Source organism: Zosterops lateralis (genome assembly GCF_965231275.1).
Source record: "Zosterops lateralis genome assembly, chromosome: 9".
NCBI lineage: Eukaryota > Metazoa > Chordata > Aves > Passeriformes > Zosteropidae > Zosterops > Zosterops lateralis.
In genome coordinates this window covers 28631711-28645513 of record NC_139769.1, presented here as the reverse complement: position 1 = coordinate 28645513, position 13803 = coordinate 28631711, and the positions used below count along the sequence as shown (strand labels likewise).

Here is a 13803-nt window from a genome sequence, read left to right as displayed (position 1 = left end):
GTGCAGCTGCTGCAGCCTCCCGGGCATCCTTGGACAAGCTTGGAGGGAAACCACGCGGGGAGGTGAAGAGCGGCGTCCCCGTCCTACCCAGCGCCTTTCCTCCGGTTCCTCTCTCCTTGCTCTCCTCCCATCCCCTCTCCATTGCTGAAGAACCAACCAGAACCCAACCACCTGGACAAAACCCATCCCTGCTCCCCCCTAGTGCTGGATGTTCTCCCCATGAGAGCTCCGTATGGTGGTGGCACTGTCGGGATGTGCTGGGAGCTGCTGGGATGTACTCACCCGTTCCTGGCCTGGCACCAGGGGCCAGGGCTGCCACCACTGTCTCCAGTGTCCCCTAACCACTGGCTACAAGCATGGCTCGCTCAGGGATCAGAGGGGCACCTGGCATGGGCAGGAGAGCTCAGGCTTGTTTTACAGTGGCTCCTGGACACCAGGGCCACCATCATGGGCAATGGGAGTGGATCAAGTGCCTGGTGTGAAAAAACTCTTCCCCAAGAGCCACCCCACAGTGAGCAGCTGGGTGTTGTTTCACTGCTCCACACCCTTTCCTTCCTCTGCTTGGAGCTGATATTGGGCATAAAAAAACACCTCAGTTGGGGCTGGTCTCCTGTGGGCAGGACACAGAGGCAGAGTCTCCTAAAGGAGCGTGTGGGGTTGCCAGGGTACAAGAGTTGAGATGGCACAGGCTCCCTGACAGTGGTGGATCACGGCTCCAAAGAGTCCCTGGGCTCTGGAAGGGGCCACATGAGGCACCCTAGTGGTGCTGGGGCTGAGTGAAGGGCAAGCACGTTCTCAGAGTTGCCAAGGGTCCCCTGTTGCTCTAGGGATGCTTGGGACCATCCAAGTAGGAGGAGCAGTGGAGAGCAAGGCCTCTGCAGCAGCAGCAGCAGCAGCACCAAAATCTGGCCACCCAGGGTGTGTATGGACCCTGTGAGCCCATCCCATTGCTGGGAACAGGCTGCTGCCTCCAAATGGGAGCCCTGTTCTCCAAGGTCCTCATCAGCAAGGGCAGCAGTGCAGGACCCAAAGCCCTCCCATCTCCAGAGGGGTGAGTGGGCTGGCCAGCACAGAACACAGCTCCCTAAACATGCCCCAAACAAGGTCCTCTGCAGGTGGTTTGGCAGGAGCCCAGCAGATCCCCAGGGGTGGGAACAAGCCCCGCTCAGCCCTGCTCTTAACAGGAGCTGTGGGTGCTGGGGACCAAGGGATGGAGCCAGTCTCAGGGAAAAGGCTCCCAGCTGGTGCATGGGGACAGGAAAGGAGGCTGAAAGGGATCTGGAGAGGAAGAGCAGGAACGTCCAGCACTCAGGATGAATATCCCATGGCAAACTGAAGATCAGCCAAGACGCCTGTGCCATCAACCAGTGCAAGAACCAGCTTCTGCCCCTGTAGCGACCAGAGGTGACAGCAGCACATCCCTGACTATCCCAGACATCACTGAGAACTGCAATTCCAGCAGGAGACCCTGTTTTAGAACCAGCTGTGAGAGGTTGCTTGGCAGAGAATGAGCTGGCTACATACCACGCTGCTCGGTCATACTCTGCCCAGATCCGGACAAACTCATCCAGATGGTGAGGGCCCAGGATGGAGGAATCCCGTGTCAGGTACTCAAAGTTGTCCATGATGACTGCCACAAACAGGTTGAGCATCTAAATCAAAGGGGAAAAGGCAGAGAGAAAGGAAAGGAGGGGGAAAGGAGGAGCAGAGAAGGGAAGGGAGAGAGAAGGAAGAAGAAGCTGGGTCACAGTGCTGGATGCTCCCAAGAGCCTTCCCCAGGTGGAGAAATGGTCTGTGATGCTGGGGTCAGGCACAGCACTGCAAACAGGGTGGGAAGGGCTCAGGGAGGGAGGCACAGACCCCACCATCCCCAGGGCCAGGAGAAGCAACAAAGGTCAAAGGGAAAGAAGAGAAGAAAGTGTGATTGTGGGCAGGTGATGGAAGATGACCTGATGTCTGGGGTGCTGGCAAGGGGGATCCCCAGAGCCCTCAGAGGAGGCAGCTCACCAGGAAGGAGCAGAAGAAGATGAAGGACACAAAGTAAACATAGGCCAGGTCAGTGCCACAGCGCTCGTTCTCGTTCTGCCCGGATGTGGCCGTGGTGTCGGGCTCGCAGCCTTTGCCCTCCAGGCAGGACAGCATGATCTCCTGCCATGCCTCTCCGGTGGCACTCCTGTCCCCAACACAGCCCCATCAGCACGAGCCAGGATGCCCCCAGGAGAAACCTCACCACCCCCTGCCCAGATTAAACACATCTCTGTTATGCAGAGGAAGGTTTTCCACGGCTGCTCACCTGAAGAGGAGCATGAGGGAGCCCAGGAAGCTGCGGAAGTTGTTGTGCCGGTTAATGTGGCTTTCCTCATCTAGTTTGATATTGCCAAAAACCTACAGAAGGGAGGAAGAGGGCTCAGCTCTTCAGGTAAGAGCTCGTCAGCCAGGGAAGCAGCTGCAGGTGCATCACGTTCACATTCCCATCTTTGAAAACATTCCAGGTCAGGCTGGACAGGGTTCTAAACACCCCGATCTAGCTGAAGATGTTCCTGCCATGGGGCTGGGCAAAGTGGCCTTTAAAGTCCCATCCAGCCCAGAGCATTCTCTGACTCTGTGATTGCATGGAAAGTACCCCAGCAAACACAGGCTGGTGCACAGCCAGCGTGCCAAGGAGCTGGTGCCAGGCAGCCATCGGGGAAGGAGACTCTCCTCTCCTTGGCAGGGATTTGCTGTGGGTGGCAAAGGCTGCGAGAGGCTGAGCTGCCATGGAAACAGGAGCATGGAGGGCCTGGGATCAGCTGAGTCCAACCATTCCACATCCATCCCTCGATGTCATCTGAGCACCACATGGCACCCAGCGACCTGGAGGTGCAGGGACAAAGTCCCACCACCCTGGGTGGGCACTGGGTCACTCACAGTCCTGGATACTCCCAGGGGCTTTTCCCTTGGTGGAGAAATGGTCTGTGGTGCTGGGGTCAGGCACAGCAATTGTGGGGAAGGGCTCAGGGAGGGAGGGACAGACTCCACCATCCCCAGGGCCAAGAGAGGCAACAAAGATCAAACTATGGACAATATTCTAACAACAACCCTCAGCCAAGGCTGTGGTAAGACATCCCGAACATTCGTAAAGTGCCTCAAATTGGAAAAATGTGCTGTTATTACTGTTAAATATTTATTCCCCTTTCCCTGAACCTAAAAATACACCAACTGCAGAGTATATTTTCCCTGTACAGGTTTTTTGGAATGTGTAATTGTGGAATATTTTCTGCCTCCAGCTATTTTGCTCAAATAACGCCCACAGACTTTACTGCTTGGGGATTTGTTCACAATGGTGTTAAAAAAAAATTTAAAAATTAAAAAAATAAAAATCTAATACTACCACCCGGCAGGGAGGGGGGCTGAGTCAGATGGCGGCTGTTTAGGAGAACACCTGGAGCCGGTGCCGAGGTGTGTAGGACAGGGTGGCAAAAAACAGCCATGGAAGATCCTAAACAGCACAAGCCAGAGGCTTCTGTCACCCTAAAATCAGCTCCTGTCAGGTGCTGGGTACTGCAGCAGCTCCTTGGGCAGCTCCACATCCCCAGTGCTCGTGGTGGAGGACGCTTTGTCACATCTCCAGCGTGGGATTTAGTCACAGCAGGGGCGAGCCAGCCCCGCGGCACGTGCAAGGCTGAGGGGTTCAGCTCATGTGCCTCTTATTCAGCAGCTGGAGCCTGCCAGGCTGGCACCTCCCCCTGCTCTGCAGAGACCCCCCAGCAGCTGGGAGGTCACGGCAGGGCCCTAAGTGTGAGCACCCAAACAGATCATCAGTGGCACAGCTACAGGGACAAGATGGATGGCAGATGTCCAGCTGAGCCCTCAGGGCCACATCTCCAAAGGTACCAGTTGGGAAGGGAGCTGTGGAGCTTGACTGGACAAGCCCATGGCAGTTTCCCCAGGGCATGTGGTCCTGCAGTTCCCAGAGAAGTTGTTCCATCCTCAGCACCTTCCTGGCACTGTGACTGGGTGCAGCAGTGACAGGCAGGCACAAGGCTCGCTCCTGTGTGCCAGGCTGGGGACACACTGGTGTCACTGTCTGTGCCAGAGGGGCACGGACACCTCTGTCTCACCTGCATCCCAATGATGGCGTAGATGAAGAAAAGCATGGCAATCAGGAGGCAGACGTAGGGGAGTGCCTGCAAGAGAAGCAGATGAGTCATCTCATATATCACAGACCCAGCCCCAAAGGGATACAAAACACACAGGTGAGCTGTGCTGATCCATCTCTCCCTACAAGGCCTTGGGAACAGCTCGTATTTGGGAGCAGCACCACATCCCTGTGGCCTGGGAAGAGGCCAGGGGACACGAGACTGACCTTGAAGGACTGCACAAACGTCCAGAGCAGGATGCGGATGGTGTAACCCTGGCGGAGCAGCTTGATGAGCCGAGCAGCCCGGAAAAGCTTCAGGAAGCTCATGTTGAAGCTGCTGGTGTTCACCAGCTGGAAGAGGAGGAGAGGGTCAGAGGGAGGTGGGAGCCCCCAGCAGCACCCCACAGCCCGCTGCTCCCAGCCCCTGCTTCACCTTGGTGTCCGTCAGGATGATCTCCGTGATGCTGCCAATGACCGTGATGAAGTCAAAGATGTTCCAGGTGTCCCGGAAATAATTCTGCAAAAGAAAGAGGGAATGTGGATTTGAGCTCAGGGATGGGATGGCAGGTCTGAAGGGCACTGGGCCATGGGCCAAAGCTGCTCATGGACAGTGGTGGAGACCTCACAGGCCATTGGTATGCAGCCACAGTCCGGAACACCATCCTGTGTCTGAGACAGTGGCAGACCTGGGCATGTCTGCAGCAAGCACCTTCTCCTGGGAGATGATTCATGCATCCAAAAGACCACCCTGGCAAATGGAAGCAGAAAAAGTAGCCACAGCCTAGGCCAGGCTGTAACAGCTTGGCACACTGACCTCACAGCCAGGAGACTGCTTTGCCCTCCTCTTCACAGATACCTGGACACATCTCAGCCCCTGCTATTTGTGCAGCAGCTGGTACAAGACCAAATGTGACTATGACTGGTGCTACTGGGAGCAAGGAGGGTGGCTAGAAACCCTCCTGATAGTGCACTTTGTCTCCCATAAGCAGCAAGGAATAGCTGAAGAAAAAACAATCTGTGGTTTCAGATCCCAAATGAGCAACTGGGAGCTTGAGGACTGTGAATCAATCAGGGACATCCCACTGGTGCTCAGGTCTGGTCCAGCTGGTACAGCCCCAGGACAGAAGTGCACCAGCACCTTGTGACTTGTGGGGACAAGGGAGCACAGTCACCAGCATGTGCAGCAGCAGTGGGCTCTAACAGAGGAGCAGCACAGAACATGCATGGTCTGGGCACAGAGAACAAGGCAAGAACTAAAGCAGCAGTGTGGTTTCCCCTCAGCAGCATCCAGCACTGGGAAGTGCAGTGAGAGCCAAAAGATTTCAGCCCAAAAGCAGGTCTCAGGCCAGGATCCAAAATAAGTAGCAGCAACCTCACATTATTAATACCTTCCCTCTGTAATCTGTGCACTGCCAAAGTCCAAATTAACAGCCTGGTAAAGAACAGGAGCAGGCACTCACCAGGAAGCCAAAAGCGATGATCTTGAGGACACACTCCAAGGAGAACACCATGGTGAAGGCAATGTTCAGGTACTTCAGGGCCAGCTCATAGGTGTATGGAGCAGAATAGTACTGATGGAAACAGAGACAGCAGTAGCCAGGAGGGGGCCTGCCAGCCTCTTGGCTGATGACTGTCCCAGCACAGACCAACATGGCCTAGGTTTGCTGCCCTAGCTGCCTCAAGAATTCCTTCCTTCCTTTCTTCACCCCTCCCTCAGGACAGGCCTGTGGTGGTCCATGTTCCTTGCCCTGGGAGCATCAAAAGCATCTCCTCCTTACTCTCTCCACCCCTCTCCCAGGACAGAATGCCTCTTCTTCTAAGAAGGAGAACAGAGGAAATCCAGCTCTGCCTGCAGTAGTTAAGAGGTCAAAATAATTTGGGTCATTTCTTCTAGAAACCTTCTTGGTGCTACCTCCAGTTGGGGTCCTGTGCTGTTTCACGTGGATGTGCCAAGGGAATTCCCAAACAGACGCTACCTCAAAGCATCTCTACAAACAAAACACCCTCTGTTCCCATCCTGATGGATCCTACTGCTCCAAGCAAAGAGGAGAACCTCACTGTGACCACCAGCTCACCTTCATCATGAGCACCACGGTGTTGAGGGCTATCATGGCCATGATGGTGTACTCGAAGGACGGGGACACCACGAAGTGCCACACGCGGTACTGGAAGGTGTGCCTGTTCTGGGGCATGTACCGCGTCAGGGGCTTGGCGCTGATGGCAAAGTCAATGCAGGCCCTCTGCAACAAAGTAACACCCATCACACCCCATGGACACCTGGGTGGCTGCCACAATTCTTTCTCTTCACGATCTGGAAAAGGCAACTGGCTCATGGGTTTCTCACCTTTCCAATAGCAAGGGAGGTCCAAGCTCCCAAATTGCTAAAAACTCCATGGAAATGTCCTCGTTCCCCCTCCCCAGACCATACCTCATTCTTCTCCAGGCTGCACTCCTCCATCATTTTGTCTCCTTGCTCTTGGAACGTGATGATGATGAGAGCCACAAAGATGTTGACGAAGAAGAAGGGGAAGACCACAAAGTAGACGACATAAAAAATGGACATCTCCATGCGGTTGCTGCGGCTAGGCCCGCGGTCCTCCTCCGTCACATCCACCGAGTGCTGCAGCACCCTGTGGGTAGAGAGATGGAGAAAAGCAACCAGGGATACATCCATCACTTCCAATGGGACTCAGCTCTGTCTATCCACGCTTGTATAACGACAAGGTAAAGCTCTGGCCTAATCTGCCTTCAAGGCTGACCCTTTTAAATGGCTACAGCTTGTTTTATGGTGCTTTGCCACATCCCTAAAGGAAAATGGATTTTCCTGTGCTCTGCACACAGAGAAAAAAAATATTGCCCAAACTCACATGAGCATTTAGAGAGGTCCAGTCCTACCATTATCCCTAATATTGACCTAAAATATATCTCCAGGCCACGCAGGAAAGAGATTATCCACCATTCAGTCCCTAAGGAAGAAGCTAACCCCAGCCATGGCCCCAGCCTCACAGGGGTGCTAAAAGCTCTTCTGTGCTGGTATAATTTATTATTCTCTCTGCCTCCCTGCCCAGCAGCTCCTCTCTCAGTCCCACTGGGTGTAACCTGACCACCCCAACAGGGATGTGAGCAGCCTCATTCAAGGAGACAGAATACTCACTGGGGCCACCCCTCGCCGGTGGACACAGTGAAGAGGGTGAGCAGAGCCCAGATGATGTTGTCATAGTGGAACTCGTGCCTCTTCCACTCTCGGCATTTCACCTCCATCTTGTTCTTCTCATGGTCCACATAGTTCCCTCTGTAAGGTTGGGAGGGAGCAGTGACCTTGGGTTTTTGGGTTGCCAGAGGTATGGCATGGTGGGTTTGAACCCTGGGAGCAGCGTGGGTGTGGGGGGGGGTCACCTCTCCTCCCGCAGGGAGAAATGGGAAGGATCTGGATAACAACCATGAGGAAAGGGAGAGAGAAGGGGAAAGTAAAAGAGCAGAGAGAAGGAGGAAAGAACAGGAACAAATGAAGGGCTCTGCACCCCACAGAAGGACAGGCCACAGCACTGGGGCAGGGCTCAGCCCATGCCATCCCCAGAAGCAAGTCATGGCCAAGGACTTCACAGCAGACACGACCCAGCGTCCTGCCCTTGCCAGAGGGGTCAGCAGCACCAGACCTACTCCACAGGGCACCTACATGCAGTCCTTCTGTGTGTCCTTGGAGCTGTCAGTGCAGTAGAAGAACTTCCCCTTGAAGAGCTGCACGGCGATGACGGCGAAGATGAACATGAAGAGCTTGTAGACAATGAGGATGTTGAAGACGTTCTTGAGGGACGTCACCACGCAGTCAAAAACGGCCTGAAAGGGAGGGCAGGGCTCACCCTGGGGAACCTACAGCCCTGGAAAAGGGCAGGACTAAGACCAGGCTACTTGCTGGGGAAAGAGCTGGGCCTTCTCCCAGGCCAAAAGCTATTCTGTGAAGGAGGTTAACACCCAGAGTACCCACAGCACATGTGGAGGCACCAGGCAGCCCCTGAGAAAGCACCAGGGATGGATATTTGTATCCTCAGTGTTCTCTGCAACCAGGGAAGCAGACAGGGAACCATCCTAATGATCCAATTAGCAGCACTCAAGACTAATTAGCAAACACTTAATCATTTCACATCATCCCAAATAACAAGGCAGAGCAAATACCTCTGCCTGCCACAGCAGCATGTTCCTTAGGGCTCTCGGCCCTGGTTCTCACAGCACTTCAAGTGGGGATTGTCCTTATCTCTGTTTCATGATGGAGACAGGCACTTCCAGAAATGAACTGACACAGGCTGAGTCCATCCACTGAACAGGAAAAAAGGCTGGGGAAAAAATCCATGTTTCTGGGGTGCCACCCTGGGTCTCATCAATCAGCCCAACTACTTACAAGTTTTAAAAAGGGCTTCCTCAGCCTCATACTCTTTTTTGGCTCTGTGCCCCATCAGCCAAGATAGGGAAATTCATAATCCTACCTGTGATGCAGAAATAATCCCATTATTGAGATGGGAAATCCCTCTCCAGTGCAACAGCATGACAGCACAGCACACAAAACCCCGAGCTGTTTGCAACCTGCTCTGGTGGGAAAGATCAAAAACTTTGGAAAGATATTTGAGCTCTCCAAAACCAGGGCAGCCTATTTTTCAGGAGAACGTCTGGGCTTTGCTCATTTTGTCCCCACTTTCCCTGGCAGAGGAGCTACTTCAGGACACCTTGCAGTGGTCCAGGCTTGCTTTTAAAATCTCATTGCACCTCCAGACACAAAGCAGCCTGAAGGGTGTTGTGGTTGCAGACGGGGCTCCTAAAACACCCCAAAAGCTTTGAACACAACTTGTTTATTGCTCACAAGCAAATCACTGTGGTGGTCCCTGCTCCCAGGGAAGAGGAGAAGAGGATGTAAGGCAGGAGATGGAGCTCATTACCTTCAGCTTGGGCAATCTCTTGATGGTTTTCAGGGGCCTCAAGACCCGCAGCACACGGAGAGACTTGATGGTCTTGATATCTCGGCCCTTGTTGGTCCTGTCGCGCCGGAGGGAGGGACACGCACCCAAAAATGGAACAGAGAGACAATAACCTTGTAGACCTGGGTGCCCTGGGGAGCTGAGCTGCCGACAACACCCTCCCAGCACGTGTGAAGGTGGGAACAGGAGGGGCACAAACACCGCTGAGCGCTCAGCCCACCTAAAGGCGGCTCCTCCAACACGCACGCTGACAGCTGGCAGGGATGGAAAACAAGGCAACCTTCCCTTCACAGAGATTAGCACCCTTCCCGTGACCTGAACAAACCCCTCACTGTGGGAAGCAGTGCCAGGGCTGGGGCAGGCAGTGCCAGGAAGTTTGCAGGGCACAGGAGGTTTGCTTCCCTCCTTCAGACACACGCTGTCTGAAAATGGGGCTTGCACGGGGCCACCATCACTGCAAATTGTTTCCCTTCACTTGCAAGAAATTCAGAATAAAACGAGGGAGGTTCACTCAATGGGGCCTGCATTGCCAGGGAAATTGTGAGTGCCCCATCCCTGGAAGTGTTCCAGGCAAAGTAAGGTGGAGCCCTGAGCAACCTGGTCTAGTGGAAAGTGTCCCTGCCCAAGGCACAGGTTGGAGCCTTTGGAATGGTCTCTAAAATCTCTCCAGATCAGGGCTGCTCTTGCCTTCACCCCAAGTCAGCTGAGGGAGGCAGAGCTTACCAGCAGAATTCTGTAGAAAAGCCCCCTCATGACCCTCATTTCTTGAATATGATGATTATTCCCCAACCACAATACCGGGGCGGGTTTCTAGTCTTTTAACCAAAGGCTGGACCTCAGGGTGGAGCAGTGAGGTCTTGGTGAAGGTGACACAGCCTGGATCCACCAGGCACCCTTGGAAAAAGTCAAGGAAATTACTTGCAACAACAGATGCTCCCAATTACACAGCTCCTTGGCAAGGGTTAATGCAACAGGGAGTAGTACAATAATGGGCTTAATCATTACAAGATGTAAACAAAACCACTAATTAATAGTCCTCCCTATGAGCACAGCCCTCACATGCATGGGAAGCAACTGTACAGACAGACCTAGGGCTCACTTTGCTCCTGTTCTGCTGAGAAATAGGGCCTGGATAAGGGACTGAGGGCTGGGGTGAGAGTTTGAGGGCAGCACTCAGCTGGTGCAAGTTGTCACCAAGGACACCCCAACTGCAGTGTCTGACACCCGCTGAGGGGGGATCCCTCCAGCCCTCAGCAGTGCCTGCAGAGCAGCATGCTTCAGTCCCTGAAAATGCAGCTAAGGGTCAGCCCAGGTGCTGGACAGACTGACATCCACCTGCACCCACCCCCCTGCATTCCCAGGATCAGCTCCCCACAGGACCTTGAGCACCATAGTTACCCCAAAGCATTCCTGTCGGCGATCCAGCACAGCAGCCAAGCAGCACCAGCATAGAGAGGAAAAAGAAAGAGAGGAGGGAGGTAAGAAAAGTGTCAGGGAAGCTGCATGGGGACCCTGCAGCAGCTGCCCACCACCCCAGACCTCAGGTGAAAGGCATGGTGAGTGGACCATGTTGTACCCTTCAGCATGGGGCACATCTCCAGGGATGGGCTCACCCAGAGGCCCCTCCTGCTCTCCCTGCTGGAGGTTTTGGGTGCAGGGCACGTAGTCAAAGCTCTGCTGCAAGAGGAACCTGTATGGAGTGAGACAGTGGGCAACAGCAGCAAGGCACATGGTCCTCATTAGCCAGGAGCTGTGGGGGTCAGTGAGCCAAAGGCAGGTGCCTCCAAGGGAACCCACCTTCAAGCCACAGTTCCCATCCAAATCCTGCTAAATCACCTCTACTGAGAGCTCCACTGAATAGAGGCCTGAGCTGCAGTGCAGGATCTCCTGCAGGCCAGCAGAACACTTGATTGGACAAGCCAAGGTGGGCTCTGAGGCCCCTGGTTATAACCAAGCCTCTGTCCCTGTTTGAGCCAAGTCCCTGCCATGTGCACACAAAGTGCTCAGCACTGGAAGAAAAGCCTGTAAGTAAAACATTCTCGAAAACACACGAAACTAACCCCAGCTCCTGGCTGTGTGTTAGTCCAACATATGGGAGCTGCGCTGAAAAGGTGACAATTTAACTTTGCAGCACTGCTGTGGTGGGACCTCTGTCCTGAGCTGCCCCACACCAGGTTATTTGCCAGTACCTAAGGGGGTCCTTCTTGCTTCCAGGCCCTGGTGCCAATGGGCACAAGGAGATTCTGCAAGGAAGGAGGCTCCTCTGCTGGATAATCAGCCCTTGCACACCAAGGGCTCCACACTGGCCACTCAACCTCTCCACAAACCTTTCTACCACCCTTGGACAGCTCAGCAAAATGGCTGTGAAATACCTTCTCGGAAGGAGGCAAAGGCCAGCAGGGTCTTCAGTTGTGGTTCTGGTCATTTCAGTTAATTTAATTTGAGCTCTTTGGAGATTTACAGCTTTTTATTTAGGCTGTGTATGGATTGATGTATTAGCTTTCCACGTGGAGAGCTATGGATGGATGAAGACAGCCTCTCCCTCCGGATTTGAAGACAGCCTCTCCCTCAGGCCTCCAAGGGAGCAGTGGACACACCACAATGGCACACAGAGATGGCTCTGTGGGTGGGCACTTGGTTATCAGGGATTTGGATGTGGCATGGACAACTGTGGGTGATGGAGGCACTGCTGAACCAGCTCAAGGACTGCCTGCTGTGCCCAGGGCCACTCAGGACCCCCTGTGGGAAAACCAGAGTGCAGAGGAGAGGCCAAAGGGGCAGGAAACCTGCATGGCACATCCCAGAATTCCTACTGGGAAGTGCTGGACTAGGTCACCAGCTGCTCTCATCCAGGTAATCACCACAGCTGCTCCATGGGCATTGCTGTTCCCATCCAGCAGCATGGAGGAGAGAAGGAGAAGGAGAAGGAGAAGGAGAAGGAGAAGGAGAAGGAGAAGGAGAAGGAGAAGGAGAAGGAGGAGAAGACTCCCCCTGCCCTGGCCCCACACCCAAGAGCTCATGGAGGGAGAAGGAAAAGGAGACAGATTGAAATATCACCACCAGAGTTTTCCCCTGGAGAGCAGGAAGGAGGGTGAGAGGGAAGGCAGCAGGCTGGGACATGGAGGGCTGGTGAATATCCTGCAGCTCCCGCGGCTGTGGCAGTGCTGGGCTGCAGAGCGGAGAGGCAGGTGTTCTTATAAATGCTTTATAATGTATGAACCCATCGGAAATCACCGTGGTGCCTTTGTTCCCTTCACTCCCGAAGCCATGAGCTCATCTCCTCCAGCAGGAGCCAGGCTGGAGGCGGGGCAGACGGACAATCCCGCAGGTTTACATGATAAAAAGCCCCTGCCCGTGGCACAGGCAGCTCAGTGTCTACCCAGCTGCGGCTGCCAGAGAGAGCAGGAGACACCAGTGCTGGGTGGAAACGTGTGTGGCAATGCCAAGGCCTTCTCCACGGGAAGGGCTTCGGTACCACAGCCCGTGGGGGTGCTCACCCTCGATAATTCAGCTGCCCCAAGCCCAGAGGGAATGTCTTTCCCTCAGGAGGGTGGCTGGAGGCAGGCAGGTGGCAAGCAGGGCTGGAAGGGGCCGGGCAGCTTCTCCATATGCTCCATGCTGGGCCCTGCCAGCTGCAGGAGCCACTGCAGGAACTGTGCCACCCTCGTGGGGTGAGGGCAGAGGGACAGCAAACAATCACTGCCCATTGGTGAGGACACCCCTCCACACAGGAGCAGGCTGAGCCAACATCCTGTGCTCCTTCAGCCATCAAAATTCCTGATGGAAGCTGCCTTGGGAGGAAAAGGCTCCCTTGTCCTCCTCAAACCAGTCAGTGCATCTTGAGGCTGCTGATGCCCTTGAGCCCTGCCAGACATGCTCTGAGGGGCTGTCCTGGCAGAGGAGGGATCAGCCAGACCCTGGAGATGTTCAATCCACCCTCCTGGTGGCCCGTGTGGCCTTCCAGAGCGTTGTCCCCAGCCAGCAAACCTGCCCCAAGCTCCTGCCCCATGCCAGGGCCTGCTGTCAGCCCCCTGCCCTGCCCAGGGGCTGCTCCATCTCTGTGCTGAGTGAGCTGAATTCTCCCATGCTCGTCCCAAGGAGAGAGCAGGGACATGGAATGGGGTGAGGGAGGGTGAGGGAAGAACTGAGCTAGGGGGGTACAAGTGGGTGAGAACCAGGAGAAGGAGCTGCTGCCCAGTCTGGGGTGAGATGGGAGGGATGGATCATGGGCTGTAATCCATGGAGGGACCTCGTGGCCACCCTGGGAGCCCCACAGGGTACCTGAGCTGCGGCCAAGGCTCCAGTCTGAGTGGCTGCCAGGCCCTCCCCTGTCACCAGCCACTGCTGCCAGTGTCACAAGCACAAAGAGAGAACAACAGAGTGACAAAGGAGCCTGAGTCTCTCCTCCTCTCCCTCCTTGGGCACCAGTGAGGCAGCACAGCCCTGAGGACAAGGGGATGTCCCTTCCCTGCAAGCATCACCTTGGCACCACATATCCCTCCCTAACTGCACCCTTTGCCCCAGCCAGCAGCACAGGGGACATCAGAGCAGCAGGAAACTCACCCTTGCATGCTCCTGCCCTCCATGGCATGGACATCCCAGCACCCACAGGTGCCACAAGCTCAGTACCAGAGTCCAGTCTCAAAGCAATGCTCAGTGGGGAGGCTGCAGAGCAAGCACACAGCCCTCTCCATGATGCCACAGAGGACACTGGCA

General features: G+C 54.8%; 1 protein-coding gene across 1 annotated transcript in view; it reads right to left on the bottom strand.

Annotated features, from left to right (window-relative positions):
- CACNA1E (calcium voltage-gated channel subunit alpha1 E) overlaps positions 1-13803 on the bottom strand; it is a 91393-nt gene that overhangs the window by 15569 nt on the left and 62021 nt on the right. Inside the window, exons 26-38 of the mRNA XM_083867143.1 lie at positions 10486-10497; positions 9049-9145; positions 7797-7957; positions 7275-7412; positions 6549-6750; positions 6196-6360; positions 5581-5691; positions 4554-4637; positions 4346-4471; positions 4101-4166; positions 2294-2385; positions 2008-2173; positions 1525-1652 (exon numbers count right to left, since the gene is read on the bottom strand). Coding sequence (XP_083723269.1) covers positions 1525-1652; positions 2008-2173; positions 2294-2385; positions 4101-4166; positions 4346-4471; positions 4554-4637; positions 5581-5691; positions 6196-6360; positions 6549-6750; positions 7275-7412; positions 7797-7957; positions 9049-9145; positions 10486-10497 — 1548 coding nt within the window. The remainder of the gene's footprint in view (positions 1-1524; positions 1653-2007; positions 2174-2293; positions 2386-4100; positions 4167-4345; positions 4472-4553; positions 4638-5580; positions 5692-6195; positions 6361-6548; positions 6751-7274; positions 7413-7796; positions 7958-9048; positions 9146-10485; positions 10498-13803) is intronic.